This window comes from Chenopodium album, chromosome 3, assembly GCF_948465745.1.
Source record: "Chenopodium album chromosome 3, dcCheAlbu1.1, whole genome shotgun sequence".
Taxonomy (NCBI): domain Eukaryota; kingdom Viridiplantae; phylum Streptophyta; class Magnoliopsida; order Caryophyllales; family Amaranthaceae; genus Chenopodium; species Chenopodium album.
This window is the reverse complement of record NC_137836.1, coordinates 70,144,078-70,161,399: the sequence shown is the minus strand read 5'-3', so window position 1 is coordinate 70,161,399 and position 17,322 is coordinate 70,144,078. Positions and strand designations below refer to the sequence as shown.

The 17,322-nt window shown below is 33.8% G+C and overlaps 1 protein-coding gene across 1 annotated transcript; it reads right to left on the bottom strand.

Moving 5' to 3' along the window:
• On the bottom strand, positions 1–9,097 carry LOC145615434 (putative hexosyltransferase MUCI70). The gene is made up of 12 exons (XM_081670509.1): positions 8,855–9,097; positions 8,243–8,513; positions 6,731–6,817; positions 5,628–5,717; positions 5,378–5,467; positions 4,155–4,510; positions 2,613–2,824; positions 2,267–2,523; positions 1,754–1,932; positions 789–892; positions 371–438; positions 1–265 (listed from the first exon to the last, which is right to left on the bottom strand). Exons 2-10 carry the CDS (start codon positions 8,448–8,450, stop codon positions 821–823), a joined length of 1,551 nt encoding a protein of 516 aa, XP_081526635.1. The 5' UTR covers positions 8,451–8,513; positions 8,855–9,097; the 3' UTR covers positions 1–265; positions 371–438; positions 789–820.
• Between the last annotated feature and the right edge of the window lie 8,225 nt (positions 9,098–17,322).

Genomic DNA, 17,322 nt, shown 5'->3' with positions numbered 1-17,322 from the left:
TTACTATAAACTTTATTCATTCTTTTCAAATATAATTAGGTTTCTATAGGCCATTACAATGAATAACAAAAACTACAGATTCGTCTATATCAGGTATCATATTTAACATAGATACAAGAGTAAAAAATGAAATGAAAAAAAAAATCTCTAAAATCATTAATAATAACCTATTAACAAATAGCTCCAACGTCATGGTATTAATCTCACCCAAAATCGATTCCTCTTGAGTAGAGATCCGCAAAATAGGTGTTGTAGGATATAGCTTCTAAAAAAATCAAAAAGAAAAGAAAAACATCCATTAAAGATCATGAAATATACTGGAGAAATATCATTATGAAAATACACAGTACAAAGCACATATATAACGAACCTGGGAGGATCAACACGTGCATAATTCATTAATTCTCCACAAGATTCTGATCTATCGTATATGATTTTCTGCATTAACCATAACAGAATCACAAATAATCATGAAGTAACCTAAACATATATTTTTCAAGAAATTAGTATTATACTGCATATAGGTCAATGAGCGAAATGCAACATAAAGGAGAAAAGGCAAGAAGTATTTCAATATCCAATGAATAAAAGCAAAATCCAGAAGAAGAAAAATTGAAGTTGGTAAACATTAGAAATTCAGTAACATTGCTGGCCACTTTGCCAGCCTAAAATTATGAAAAAAAAAAATCATCATTACAGAGTCCCCCCCCCCCCCCCCCCCCCCTCCTTCCAATTTCTCTTTTTAGTACACCAAAAATATGAAGAATGATATTCTGAAATATACATACCATGACAAAAAAAATGCATGACCAAGCATCAATCAAGGCGGATTTGGAGGAGATGGAACTTCCCTATGGCGAAATAATTTTACCAATGCTCTACGCTCACAATCCTTAAAAAAATTCCAAAAACAAAAACAAGGTTAGAAATCTTCTGCATTTTATAAGCGATAAATCCGCATGATTGGTAAGACTAAACAGCACAAGTCAAAAAGAATCTTGCAATAAAAGTTGTTTAACAGGATCAAAATGCATCGCCACCAAAAGAAAGATACAAAATATTACTACAACAAAATACTACGAAAATCTGTCATGTATTCATATGATGTTGTGAGAAACAACCAAATGAAGCTGGCAAACACAATCCCATAACTAATAAGTCAATTTAGGGAAAACATAACAAGCTAATACCAAAGAGAAAGAAGAGAGAGAGAAGGAAGGACTGCCGAAAAGTTCATCACTAAAAGATTTGTTGGAGTCAAACCATCACAAGAGTGGATAATTGCTTTGATCTAAAAAGTTCATTGATCATGAGGTTTCCTGATTAGGAGAGAAAGGTAACAATACAGTCACTGGCAAGCAAAAGGGAGGCAGTAGCAACACTAGCAAGAATATTTTGGGATGCAGATCATGTCAAGTAAAGAGAAAGTTCATTGTTGATACTATCAAGAGTAAAATTGGCAGTTTGGCATAACCACCAATACAGCGATGAAATACAGGGTAACACTGTTCGGCTAACAGCTTCCAGCTGATGATAGAATATATGAGGGCCTAACTGAAAGACCGTAGAGGCGGAGAGGTGGATAGACAGAAATTGACAGACTGGCATCAAAGAAGACTTATCATGAACTTCCATACTCTGTTCCAGTTACAGCCTAAGAAAATCTACATAAAATTTTTCATCATAGTAGAGTGACAAAGTATTATGCAAGCATGCTGAAAGAATGCTACCTGATTTAATAATAACAACTGACCTTGAACATATTAAGAAAAAATGGTTTATCAGGATTCGATTGCTTCAATTTCAAAAAGGTATATGCAAAACTAAGTTGATCACGGGAAGTGAAACGATCAACTTCATTAAACCAGAGGCACGAGAAGAGATTTGACATAGGTGTGTGGGCTCTGATAATTAAAGAACCTTCAGGCACATCTGCACATATGGTAAGGATAGCTGTTAAATTTAATGAATTCAGTAGTGGATTAAGAAGAAAATAAATAAATAAATAAATAAATAAATAAAATAAAATAAAAATAAAAATAAAAAGGAAAAAAGGGTTGAAAGAAATTGTTGCAACAGAGACAAAAATAAAAAAATATTAGAAAAAAATTAAAAAAAAAAAGGGATTGATGTATGGATAGGAAAAAGTTACTTGAAATAGGAACATGAAGTCTATTTTGTTACATCAGATAAAAGGAAATGTGAAAATATTAAGGGACAAAGGGAGTAAAGCATTAATGTACTAAATAAAGATATTAGCACCCACAACTTGGAAGAGGAATATGTGGATCAGATGAATTAAACTTGGTTAGCCCATCAGACTGGTAAAACTGAAACTGCTCATCAATGGCAGTGTGATTATACTTATTAAGACGCTTATTTTGGAGCACCTCCTCCCAAACACATTGGCGATCATAATGTTTTGAGATGGCATACTCTGATTTTGTTCGCCATAGGAAGTACTCCAGGATCAACAAAGGATCAGCATTAAGCCGCATCTTGCTATCAAGCCAAATAGAATACCTACACAGCACCAAAAAAATTTATTACCAGACTCTAATGATGAAATGACATAAACTAGTCAATTTAACAACTGAAATGAGGTAACCTACCTAGAAGATGGGAATAGACGATGTGCTAGGAGCTTTGGCACCTTACCAGTTCTCCGCATGTCTTCATATGGCAAATTTCTAACTACTACTATTCTCCATAAACCTATGAATCCTCTGTCGTCAGGAACATTTCCTTCTGATAACAGTTTCTGCAGTGTTTCCTCATCCAAAAACATAACAAAACAGACATTTGTCTTTGAAAATTCACTGATCTGTAACAAACATATTTCCACGTTACCTCTACAGCATCAATTTAACAAATCATACTATTTTTAAGAGAGCCTAATAAAAACCCACAGTACATGGAAGATATCCTCTGTTACTCCAGTACGCATGCATAGCTAAGAAGCTCAACACATCACCATGGTTGTCACAGTCCAAGTGTTTTGACATCAGATCATGTGGCACACTCTAGCCTATCTGTCAGCAAGGGTGCAAGACTGCAAACTCTATCCAAAAAAGTGTACACATAGCAACACAAGCAGGTGTCGAGAACATCAAGTTGCAATACTTTACTGAGTTGGAATGCTTTAAAATGAATGGCAGCACAATAATTAATGGGCTAACAACGCACCACAAGTATTAAAATAAGGAAACACAGGGTAAGAACTTATGATTCTCATTCATTAATCATCACCTCCTAGTGAGCTTTATTTTGGAACTAAAAAAATTTCCATGGATTGAACATAATAATTTCCTCTAAAACATAGAATTCTTACAGAAAAGTCCTAAAAAGCATCTAACATTGAAAGGAGGGTTGGATTCTAACACTTTTGCTACACTTCTACATAATAAGTGTGCCTATAAATCTATAATCTCCTATGAAGTCTGTTTACAGTATAAATGCAGGCTAAGCAATCCAGAATTCTAAATTAGCCTACAGGCTATAGCTAATTAACTGCAATTAATGACTAAAAAAAGTACTACTTCCGTTTCTTATTATGTGCAACAAAGGAATATTTTATGTTTCACAAATAATAACCCTTTGTTGCACATAATAAGAAACGAAGGTAGTATTCAAAACTTGTCCGTCTTAATCCAGCTTCTTCTCCTATAATAGGAACTTTATCACTATGTGGTTCTGAAATTCCGAACCAAATGCTTGACTTCTATAAAAATTCAAGGGATATGACTCACTTCCAGGGTTTCATAAAAGGACATTATGAGATTTACGACTTCCCTTACCCTTTGAAAGTGCTTAACAGCTTGTTCCATTTAATATTATTTTCCTTTCCCATCTTGAATTTTCCCTAAAAGTGGGCTTTCCTAATTGCCCTCCATTTTGTTTCAAAAAAAAAAAAAAAAAAAAAATTTGCCCTCCATTTCTTCCCCCTACCGTCCCCAAAGACTTTACATATCCTCATACGAATGGGGAAATACATAACCTTAAGGGGAGGTAGGGGGGAAACAGCCTGACTATAAAAGAAAACGGAGTAGCCAATAGTACAAGAAAGAGCCTCACTAGTAACAAAATACAGCCAGTATAAACTGAGAGGGAAATAACATATGATAGCACAAGAAATTCTGAAATTAATAACTCACCAATTTACTTGTTGGTCGTCTTAGAAAATCAGAACTCCCAAAAATGCAAGATGACACAACAACAACACATGACTTCATAAACTTCTGGTCCTTCTCATCCAAATCAAATCCAGTACTTCCCATACCATAAGGCCCCTTTACAAAACCACAGTGCAGAGATTGATTTATCGCAATAAATGACCTTTCCCGTGCTTCCAGAGTCTGATGACCAGCAAATCTGAGTTTGTACGGGCTCGCCATCAAAGATTCCTCTTCTTTTTCAACATAGTCCACTTCAAAATGTGTGATGTTTAGATAGTCCTTGGGCTCCAGAATGTACTCAACAGACTTTGCCAATTCAATGTCACAAGGATAATCTGGAAGTTTTTGGCAAATTGAGAAAAGGCAAATTAAAAAATAGGCAAAGATAATCTGATCCATTATATATGATGTCCAAAGTTCTTGAGAACTCTATGGGACAACCCTCTTTTTTTTACCCATTGTAGAACATAGGCTTACCGTTTATTTGGGATTTATTGACGCAGATATGTCAATCATATATTGAAATTTTGAGTTAAATTGTGAAAAGTTAAGACTAAAGTTTCTCCTAAAAGAGTGACTTCTTAAACACCAAATCGTTAGCAAATCTTAGCATTTTTCAAAAACCTTAAGCCGGAGACAGATAGAGTTACATAAAAAAAGAAATAATTAACGTACAGCACAACCAGGTTAGTCATCCAAAAGGGCATTACTACATCTCCCAAGTCCCAACAAAAAAAGACAACAGCACACATAAATCCTGGCTCACATACATGCTTACCCTGGATGAACCATCCCATCATACAAATTCATATAATGTACAACTTCCATCCAGTTTTAGTGCCATCTCTGTCAATCTATTTCAATTTCTAAGCAAAATTTAAAGGACAAGTAGAAAGGGAAGACCAGAAAATCAAACACATGGGCTAACTGCTAACATGAAAACCAATATAATTAATGGTGACAAGATGGGACACTGGGAAGTATGAGCAAAAGCATTTTCAGTAACATAAATAAACAAGACAATTAATGAGCCCATGAAGATATATTAGTTAATTACTCCCTTTGCTTAAGCTAGGCTGACATACTAATCAGTCTCAAAATCTAGCTCAATCTATGTTCAGTTGTTCAATAAAATATTTATAAATGAGCCTGTCTTGAACCTTTACACAACAAATCAATAAAGAAACACAAAATAAACTTACGCTTAGGAGACCTTCTTTTAGGAGGTATATTGCTCTCAATGCCTCTTTTTGGCACATTGAAGACAGATGATATGACATCTTCCTTCCTACCTACATATAAAATACCTCATGAAGATTATATAACATTAACTACAAAACCTTCCAGAGGACATACAAAGTGCTTCCTTGAATACAGTAAATAAATTAACCATCTATACATAAGAATTTTTTTCCATCCTCTAGCAATTAATCAATAGAGAAAATCACTTACTTGTTGGAGAACTTGTTCTTTGGTTAATATAACCCTCAAGGCCTCTTTTTGGCACACTGAATAAAGATGAAGTGCCATTTTCCTTCTCACCTACAAATTATATACCATCATTATGATCTTTTAACATACCTACAAAACTTTAAAGACGACTTACAAAGTGCTCAAGAATACAACGGAAATCCAAAGATTCCTAACTACCTATGCATAAGAATTTCTTATTCTGCCCATAAGCCATCAAGAAGGATATAGATTGAGCAAAGGGCAATAAAGAAACAAGTGGCAAGGATATTGGTTGATCACAGACATACTAATGGGCATAATGGCTAGCATTTAAAGATTCAATGCTTCAACACCGTTAGATTAGAGAGATGAATATGCAAAGGAAATCAGAGCATTTAATGACTACACATCATATTATTAACTTTAAGCTCACTTGATAAAAGAAATGTTTACTTCCTACCATGGATACCTCCATTTATGATATGTTAGTTAACGAAAAATCAAATAGAAATTGGCATCTCAATAACAGATTACAAATTACAATGCTATTATCAGATTCTTTCGCCCAGTCATCTCCTTATATACAACTATTGACATCCTCCAAGAAGAGCATTTCTTTGACTCTTATCTACAAAATATCTGCTGAATACTCACAACCAGAACCTCATTGATCCATAAAATACAAAATTAGAAGTAAATCAAACCGATTCAGGCAAAAAGTGGACCTCATTCATACTAAGCTTAGAAATACATTAATCAAGCCAACTTCAAAAGAACAAACAACTAGATCCAAAGAATTGAACTGTCTTAAAAACATAAAAATATAAGATTTAACTGTCTAAAAAACATATACTTGTATATACATATCTACTATGTCGTTCCGGAAATAAATAAATTCTTATACTTAGATGACTTCATGCTTAAAAATGATGCATTATATGGACCAGAAACACAAATTCTCACCATGAAAGTGCACTTTAACTACAAAACCTTGCAAAGGACATACAAATTGCTTCCTAGAATACAATTAATGTATTAATCATCTATGCATAAGAATGCTTATTCCATCCTCTAACAACAAATCAAAAGAGAAAAACACTTACGTGTTGCAGAACTCGATTGGGTAACATAACCCTCAAGGCCTCTTTTTGGCACACTGAATAAAGACGACATGCCATATTCCTTCTCACCTACAAATCATATACCATCATTAAGATATCTTAATGTTACCTACATAAGTTTTAAGATGACAAACAAAGAGCTCAAGAATACAATGGAAATCTTAACTATGCATAAGAATTTCTTATTCTGCCCATAAACCATCAAGCTTGAAGCAAGGATATAGATTGAGCAAATTGCAATTAAGAAACAAGCGGCAAGGATATAAATTGATCACACACATACTAATGGCTAGCATTAAAAGACTTCAACACCAATAGGTTAGAAAGATGAATATGCAAAGGAGATCAAAGCATTAAATGACTTTAAATCATTTTTATTACTTTTAAGATCATTAAAAAAAGAAATGTTTACTTCCTACCATGGATGCCTCAATTTATGGTACATTGGTCTTTTAAAAATAATATTACATTGGTCTTTTAAAAATAATATAGAAATTGGCATCTCACTAACAGATAGATTATTACAATGCTCTTATCCAATTCATTCCCCGAGTCATCTCCTCATATGGTACTATTGACAAACTCCAAGGAGAGCATTCCTTTGACTTATCTACTATATGCCTGCTGAATACTCACAACCAGAACCTCATTGATCCATATAACACGAAATTGGACGGGGCAAATCAAAACCGGTTCAGACAAAAATGGAACTCATCAGGGGAAAAAAAAAAAAAAAGAAAGAAAGAATTCATTCAGACCAACAAGAAGGGGAAAGGTGGAACTGCGGAGCCAAACCAAAAAAAAAAAAAATTGAGTAGCACTTGACAACAACAAAATATTTCACTCCAGTCCAGCAATCCAGCCCTCAATAATTTCCTTTTTTTTTTTATCTTCTCCCTCTATTCTTACCTTTTGGTTCACTATAAACCAGATGTCCAGATTGGACAATTTATGCCATCTATGATTCCACTATTTTTTACATTCTTATAAATTCCAATGGAAGAAAGACGGATAGACCTTATAGAACTACAGAAGGTAAGAGCTAGGACAATTGGGTGGGTAGGTGGGTAAGGAAGAACATTTATGCCTTAAGTTTTAAAATAAAGAATTCGATGTGTTTGTGTACAGCGAAATAAGAAACCAAGGTCCGTTTTTCTGAAGAAGATGACAGTACTGTTATCTAGCTAGTTCAGATATGATCTATTTTCCATTCCGAGCCAAAGTTTACAAACACTTAACTCTTTAATCCTCCCCCCCCCCCCCCCCCCCCACACACACACACACACACTTTCCACTATTCTTCCATACTAAGCTAAGAAATACATAAATCAAGCCAAATTCAGAAGAACAAACAACCAAATCAAAGGAATTAAACTATTAACATGTATATACATATTTACAATATCATGCCGGATGCTAATAAATTTTTATACTTAATGACTTTATTTAAAAATATATATATGCATGATATAGATCAGGAACACAAATTCTCACCATGAAAGTGCACTTTAACACTGAAAAATGTCATGTACATGAAGAACACAGCTCCAATAAACAACAACCAAACCGAGAGTCTTTGTCGACTAATCGAACCGAACTTCCTAGGCCTACGAGCAACTCGAAGAGGGACTCCATCACCTTTTTCATTAGACTTGGAACCCACACTAACAATAACATCTCCTCTTTGGTGTATACTTGCCATTTTACCCTATAAGAATGCATTCTCACAGGGCACATTCATCTTGACATAAAACCACCCTCATATCTGCAATATATCATTGCAAATGTGGGTAAAATCAAAAACCAAGAAATCCCCATTACACTAACTGACTAACCTATGATTTATGCTATAAATTCTAGCTCAATGAAATTACCACCTTCATAAATGCAGGTAACAATCACTACCCATAAACAATATTTGAGATTTTAATCTATAATTGAGCGTAATTGGATTAATAATTGAACAAAATCATCAAATAGTACTACCCAATTCAAATTAGAGAAAAGGGAAAAATAAAAGATTGAATTTTTAAGAACCCATTAATCAAATTGCATTAATCTGTAAATTCTGATGGAAGTAGGATTTCAATCAAGAAGAAAATATACCTGTAGTGGAAGATCTGAGAAAGTGGGGGTAAAAGGAGGATGAAAGCGGGCACTTTTTCAAGTTCGAGGGAACAGAAGAGTCGGTGATGTTGGAACTTGGAAATCGAGTGTAGATACCAAAAAACTTGAACGATTTCCCACTGCTTGGAGAAAATTCAAGTTTGTTTTCGAAATAAAAAAGAGGAAATTCAAGTTTTGTCTCCTACATGGGATAAACTTCACCGAAGGTTTAGTCAGGTCACGAGACTGCGACATTTGGCGTTGGATTATTATCGATAAAATCTTATATATATATATATATAAAGGGGAGTTTTTTCTCGAGTTTTTAAGAGAGCCACATAAGATCTAATTTTCTTAGTGTGCCATGTAGGATTATAAATTTTAGTACTAACCAATTAAATAGGAGATTATTAAAATCTTTTATAATTAAATAATTCAAATGCCACATAAGCAAAATTGGCGAATGAGATTTTCCAATTTAAATTAATTAAATATAAAATATTATCTTTTGATATTAGGAATTTTATCTAAATATATAACAAATTTTAGCACATAAATATATGTATAAAAAAATTATTTTTAAAAATTCAAACAAACCGTGCATCGCACGGGCTTCATCCAGTAGTTATATATATACAAACTAGATGAAGCCCGTGCGATGCACGGTTTGTTAGTATTTTTTAAAAAAAATATTTTTCATATTTATGTGATTAAAATTGTTATTATATTAGTTTTAAAATATTAGATAAAATTTCTAATCTCAAAAGATAATATTTTGTACTCCGATTTAATTAATTTACACATTAAAATCTCATTCGTCAATTTTGCTTATGTGGCATTTGAATTATTTAATTGTAAAAGAAATTAATAATCTCTTATTTAATTGGTTAGTACTAAAATTTATAATCCTACATGGCACACTAAGAAAATTAGATCATATGTGGCTCTCTAAAAACTCGAGAAAAAACTCCCCTTTATATATATATATTAGATTAGATTGAATTATAATCTTATTCAAAAAATTATCTTATAAATTTATTTTTTATAACATAATATTTTTTTTGGAGCGAAGGAAGTAGTTCAAAGCGTAAACATCTATTTCTAATATATACTAAGCGGTTAAAATTATATACTTCACATTTCACAATCTAATAGAATGGAGACCTGACAATTAGATTTGGGTCATGAGTCATCTCGGATTAAGTCACTTCAGGTTATGAGTCAAGAAATGTTCAACTCTTGCCCAAAGTTTTGGGTTCAGGTCAATCCAACGTGTTTTGAACATTTAGTTTATTTTTTGCTAATTTTATTTTATTTTATTTTTCTTAATATATTAAGGCCCTGTTTGATTCACCTTAATTTTGCTGAACTGAAATTATTTTTACTGAACTGAACTTATTTTTAATGAACTGAACTTAATTTTACTGAACTGAAATTAGTTTTACTGAACTTAAATTATTTTTACTGAACTGAAATTGTTTTTACTGATTTTCTATTATAATTCTTCTTTAAGAAAACTGAATTTTACTGAACTTAACTTATTTTTACTGAACTGAACTTATTTTTTACTGAACTGAAATTAATTTTACTGAACTGAACTTATTTTTACTGAACTAAAATTATTTTTACTTAATATTATTTTTTTAAGGTGAAGAGAACAGGACATAAATCGAACATTTTCACCAACGTTATTATTAATCATTACATGTAGAGATGGCAATGGATCGGAGGTGGGTCGGGTGATGCTTCATCCGCCTCCATCCACCAACGATCCATCCATCACCCGACCCATCCATCACCTAATTTTTTTTCATCCACATCCGATCCATCCGTCATCCATGGATGAATCGGGTGGATCGGGTGAAATAAATATATAAATAAAACTTTTCATTTTCATAATTAAAATCAAGATTTGAAAAAAAAAAAAAAAAAAAAAAAAAAAAAGTGATCAATTTTATTAAAACTTTGATACATCTTTCTAATAATTGTTCCTTTTTTACTAAATTAAAACAAATGTCAATTCCTAACACTACAATAGACATTAAATTATTATAAAAAGGTATTTATTTTTATTTTTTTATATATAAATTCAACGGGTGGATGGATGGGTCGGGTGATGGATCGGGTGATGGGTTGGATGTAACACCCCAATAATTCTCCCTTTTCCAAACCACTTACTTTAAATAAAAATAGAGGAGAACCATTGGCATGTTACCGCCACGTGTTAAAACGTTAAGGCTTTATCAAAGTATTGCAGCGGAAATCCAACTTAAATATTAAAATAATATAATTTAGAAACCCAATAAGTCAAAGCTTACAAATTGGAACCATAAAGGCCCTTATTTAAAACCAAACCAATAATCAAAGTCCCAAAACATAATTAAAGTAGTAAAACATAAATAAGTTCAACACAAAGAACGAATACTCTCAATCACACTAATCCCTTGACAATGCGTATGTCAAATCATCGAACTTCACATCATCAAGCTAACCTGTGCAATACTGCTCCCCAATAATACAAGTGTAATAATTGGATCACCACAGGGTCATTGAAAGGCGAAGGCCATGACCAAAGAAAACACACAAAAGCACGCAATCAGCAAAGCTGAGTACATACAAGCTACAACGCACAAATCCTGACATGCTCAACTAATTAAAGTAAATAAACATACAACTTGAATTCATTAATCAAGACTCCACACTTAAACAATTCAATTGACTCAACATACTTTCTAACCAATTCTAAACACTCGACTCTTTATATTTAATTTAATTAATTTAGTTTGGAGTAAGCAATAGACGAGGTTGTCCAATCCACCAAATCATTTTGGTCCCAAATGACCATTTAAAATAAAAGTTTAGCGCGATGCAAGAATGGGCGCGACTCCATTCTTACAAAGTTAGTCAGGATCTCATCTAACTTTCATTATAAAATAAAATGTAAATACCAAAAGAAAAGAGGACATGTTGATCAAACAAGCCTCGGAAAGCCACGGGCTACCACCGTGTACCCCAACCCATAATTGTCAATACTCCAGAAGTGCACGCTTTCCAGAGTTTTATTGCTCATCCATGTTTCACTTTACGTGATTACAATTTTAATTGATAGTCGACTCAATCAAATAGACCATACATAAAAATCATGCATCAATTTACTTTTAATCTAATTTAGGACAATGGTGATCACATCACAAATTGACCTTTAATTTCATTAAACTTCCAAATTATCCAAATTGTTGAACATAGTCAACCCACCTAGCCAATTCGGCTTAATCCACCTTTACTCAACATACTAACAAGTCATGCTTGATTAATAAATAAAATAAATAACAACCTTGTGGAATAATTAATAAATTCATTCCACTTAAACCATTCAATTTCAATCCTTTAATAATCCAAATGTGGTTAACAAACCAATCCAATAAAATATGTTTGTATCAACATTTCATACAAACAATTAATCTAATATAATTCAACATACTTGCATCCATAATTCCATACAAGCATAATTAATTCACCAAAACATGCCTCATAAACATAAATACATGAATTAATTAAATATATAACCAAACAATTTTCATCCAATTGTTCTCTAATCATGAAATTAAGTTCTTTTCTTTGGTACCTAAACATGATACTACTTACAACGAAGTAGACATGTACGTACCTCGTATAAACAATCCTTTGCGCCACTTTTAATCAATTAAAAATCTCCTAGAGAATAATCACCTCCTAGAAAACAACCAATAATCACAGATTAACACTTAAACAAATTTTCAGCAATATAAATTTGATTAAAAGTCCTTAAAACTTCATTAAAAACATGTTTTATGCTTAATTAATCATTACAAATGCAATAGGAACAAAAGCCCCAAATTAATTGATCATAAGAACCCTAAAATCCCAATTTGAATAATTTGAACCCTAGGTTTTAAAATTACAAAATCTGAAAATTTATAACATAATTAAAATCTGAAATTATAGGTTTAAGCTATCAAAAACATGATTTTGATACTAAAAATATAATCTTTATACTACAAAATCAAAACCCAAAACAATTAAATCAATTTTAAGCAAAACTAAAAAAAAAAAAAAAAAAAAACAAAGGAGGAGGAAAGGGGAGTGGGCCACGACTGGGCTGCTGGTGGGTCGCCGGTGTCAGGTGGTCGGTGGTGGTGAGGGGCGCCGGCGGTGGTGAGGGGCGCCGGTGGTGGCTGGGCGGCATAAGGGCGGCAACAATGGTGGTGAGTGTGAGTGAAACTCGCGTAAGGAGGAGAAAGAAATTATAAATAAAAAATAAATAAAAAATAAAAAATAAAAAATAAAAGAGAAAAGAAAAGAAAAGAAATAAGGGAAAAATAATAAAGAAATAAAATTAAAAGAAGAGAGTTTACTAACCTTTTTGTATGGGGAAAAATTTGGGGATGTATGGGGTATTTATAGGAGAGAGAGTGGTGTAGGGCAAGTTATAAGATTAGGCCTCATAAAATTAATGGGTCAATCAAGTATGTAAAGTGAGATTGACTTTGATTGTTTAAACATGAAATTATAGAATGATGGTTTATAAAAATCATATTGTAATAAAAATAATTTTCCACCCAAAATAATTTGAAACTTTTGAAATTAAATTTCGGAAAAATACAAATAAATATTATAAATAATATATAATTTCATTTATAATATATTTTAAAAATATGGGGGATTACATTGGATGTATCATCATCCGTATCCGACCCGATCCATCACTCGATCCATCCATCATCCATCCGTCATCCGCTTAAGTTTGGGTTTTTCATCCATATATATGGATCGAGTGGATGGTTATCCATCGGATTTGGATGATATTGCCACCCCTAATTACATGTCTACTAGATGACAAATCGTGAAAAAAACATAGATTATAAATTTATCTTAAAATTCAATAAACAACCCGAGCATCGCACGAGGCACAAAACTAGTAAATTTATAAATTTGTTTAAATTAATCAAGAAAGGTTATTTTTTTTTTAACGGGAAATAATAATATCAATAAATAATAGTCATACGACATCTACAATAATAAAGATCTAAATCACAGAAAATATCGTAACTTTTACAATCAAAACCAAAACTAATTTGCACAACTAGGCCTACCATACCTCCATTTCTTGTGATTTAGTGAGTCAAGTTTAGAGCGGACTAAAAAGTCATATTGGTGATCCGGATTTTGCGTAAACAAAGTTCATGATCAGCGTATGTGTCATCGACCATCTTACCAACCAAATACCCCTTCCCCAATATTTACTTCAACAAGTAAAGTGGTCAAAATTAAGCAAGTTTGCCCGTCGTGCTCCTATAGAATTTGAGCCAAAAATTTGAAAACAATATACATGTATGACTCGTGACCCATTCACATGTCTTCCGTGCCCATACGAGGTTGTGGTGGGTTGTGTCACTTTAGGATTTTATGGCATGCTTAATCAACCCTTTTATCGGCTAGTCCATGCACTACAAGAAAAATCTCTTTTCGTAGCGATTATTTCGTAGCGATTGTACATTCGCTACAATATGCAAGTATGTTTGTGAAATAATTAAGGATGTCGTATCATTTTTACAATCGCCATGGTTTTCCCATATAAAATCGATACGGAAAACATAATAATACATATCCACACTATTTTTACACATTTATATAATTTTGAGAAATCGTATCATTTACAATCGCCACTAAATCCTAAAAATCGATACGAAAAGCCTTTTCAACACTAAATATATAAATATTGTTTGACAAAGAATACATAAAATATGTCATAGCTTATTGGTAAAACATTTAATATAAGAGTTTGAGGTTGCATGTTCGAATCTTGTAAAGATCATACGCGTGTTTTTTTTTTTGAAGAAAATGAGTTAAACATTTATAGTGATTGTAATCGTTACAATAATCACCACGATTAGATGTAGTTTTTCGTATCGATTATTGAGGTTAACCCCAGCGATATTGAAAACCACTACTAAAGGCTAAGGCAACGGGGGATATTGTATCGAATGACCATTCGTTGGGAAAGCTTTTTGTTGCAATTACAATCGATACTAAAGGTTAAAATAATCGCTACGAAAAGGTTATTTTCTTGTAGTGATGCCCACATGTCAATCATCTACGAAATATGAATCTATAACTTACTTTGTATTCTTTATGACTCTACCTATGGCCTACCGCCTACATAGTCAAGACCATGATCGACTTTTATCGAATATATTATTAACAGTCGTAAAATAATATTTATGATTCGTAGATACTCTAAATAGAATTTAACAGTTTAAAAGTGTAATCATGTTATGAAAAAAAAACAAACTAGTTTTTGGCTCGGATGATGTCACAGGTCACTATATGTGTAAATATACATTAAATTAGTTACATTTAATAGTTATCCCAAAAAAATGAACATTTAATGATATAGAAATGACCATTTATAATGATTAAAATGAATGCTCTATATAATAGGTAATTCAAAACTGAAAAACAACTAAGATATGTCATTAACAAGGAAGTGGGGGTGCAAACAACAAATCTGCCTACTTCATGGTAGAATTTGTTATACACACCCGGGTTAGTTTTGGCTCTTCATTTGATGATAAAATGAAGAAAATTTTGACATTTGCTACCAGTGAAAGAACTTTGGTTCACATTTCCTACCGGTTTAATTTTATTTTATCTTACTTCTACCCAAATCCCAAAAATTTAGATATTACTACATGTTGCTTTATGTTGTTACTATTTCTGTTAGTGGGGCCTAACCACCGTCCAGCCACCTCAATGCCACCTTCTAGCCACCGCTCCATCTTCAACCACCCGTATTGCCACCGTCCAACCTTCACTTCCCATCAACGTCGGCACCCAAACGATCCTCCGGTGCCTACGACCCCACCCTTCCCTTTCCCCAATCAACATTGCCCCGAAACCACCCTAAACATAAAAAATGAAACACTAAAACCCCCACCTCGACACCACCCACTCCCCCTTCTCCCCATCGGACATGACCCCTTTCCCCCAACCGAAAACGACCCCATTCCCCTCCCTCAACCTGAATCGACCGCCCTCCCCTTACCCCACCCAAAAACTGGCACCAATACCCTAAACTTATTCCCCGAAACCACATTAATCAGGTTTTAGGGTTTTGTTTTCACCCGTTTAGGGTGGTTTCGGGCAACGTAGACTTTGGGAAATGGTGGAGCAAGGTGGGCTTCGCCGACTTTAGGTGAGCGTTTCGACGTCGACACGAGGAGGGGGAAGGTGGCTGACGAGGAGGGGGAGGTGGTTGAGATTTTTTTTCAAAATTTTTTTCAAAATAAAATAAATTATTATTTAATGAAATAATGGGCCTCACTTAACAAAATCTTAACAGGTTCTATTAAGTGGTAGTAATAACCATAACTTTGGGATTTGGGTGGTAGTAAGATAAAATAAAAATTAAACTGGTAGCAAATATGAACAAATAAGGTTCTTTCGCTGGTAGCAAATGTCAAAAAAATTTTAAAATGAAAAACAATTATCAAAAGGAAAATTTGCCAAGATTAACACGACCTTTTAGCGGTCTTTCAAAAATAAAACAACCTTTAAATTATCTCAAAATAACACGACTTGTGACACATATCTTCAAAAAATCGATAACTTGTATTGTAGGTTACATTCGACACATGTCTTGTTGTAATTTGTTAAGATTTTTTATTTTATCGATAACTAAATTTTTTTAAAATAAAACAAAAACTGAAAAAACAAAAAGCCAAACATCACCCTCCCCATGAATCCTTCCCTTTACCTCCAACTCCACCACGAACTCCCTGGAAAGCACCCTAACCCAACCAGCCACATCGAAACAAACCCTCTCCCCGACACTAGCCACCCTCGAAACCTAGAGGTAATAAAAAATTGGGTCGGGCCGGGCCTTAACACAATTTATCGTGCCCCAAACCCATAAAAAAGTAGCGGGCTTCTCAGGCCAAAACGGGCTTTTCGGGCTTTTTAACTAAAAATACGTTTTTATGCTTGCCCAAACCCGCCTTATTTTCGAGCCGGATCAGACCGGGCAAATGTTGATCACCTCTATCGAAACCGCCTTCCCTTCCACCCCTATACTCGAAACGAACCCATAAATCCCACCCCTTGCCTTTGGAATCGCCGCGAAACCACATCCCTCCCTCCTTACCGCCATGAAACCACTGCTCCACCTCGGAATCCAATTGAAACTTTAACCTATCGGAAAAGATAGAGATCGCGTGAAGGAGAGGGGAGTGCTAGCATCTAAAATGTGGTAGGGTAGGGGGACGAAATTAGGGACGGGGTAGGAAGTGGGGGTGGAATCGGGGACGGGGATGGGGATTGGTACGAGGGCTGGGAACGGGGAAGAGAATGGTTACGTGACAAAGAAGCCGAGGAGAAGCCCGACGCCGGCGGGGAGTGGGGGATTGCGCAGTGGAGTATGAGGGGTGGTT

Bases quoted from the DNA above. Each gene is read 5' to 3' on its own strand.
- LOC145615434 (XM_081670509.1), bottom strand. From the start codon at position 8,450: ATGGCAAGTATACACCAAAGAGGAGATGTTATTGTTAGTGTGGGTTCC. The intron at 6,818-8,242 runs GTGAGAATTTGT...TATGATTTGTAG, and splicing joins TGTTAAAGTGCACTTTCATG to GTGAGAAGGAATATGGCATG. The intron at 2,825-4,154 runs GTGAGTTATTAA...TGTTTGTTACAG, and splicing joins GACGACCAACAAGTAAATTG to ATCAGTGAATTTTCAAAGAC.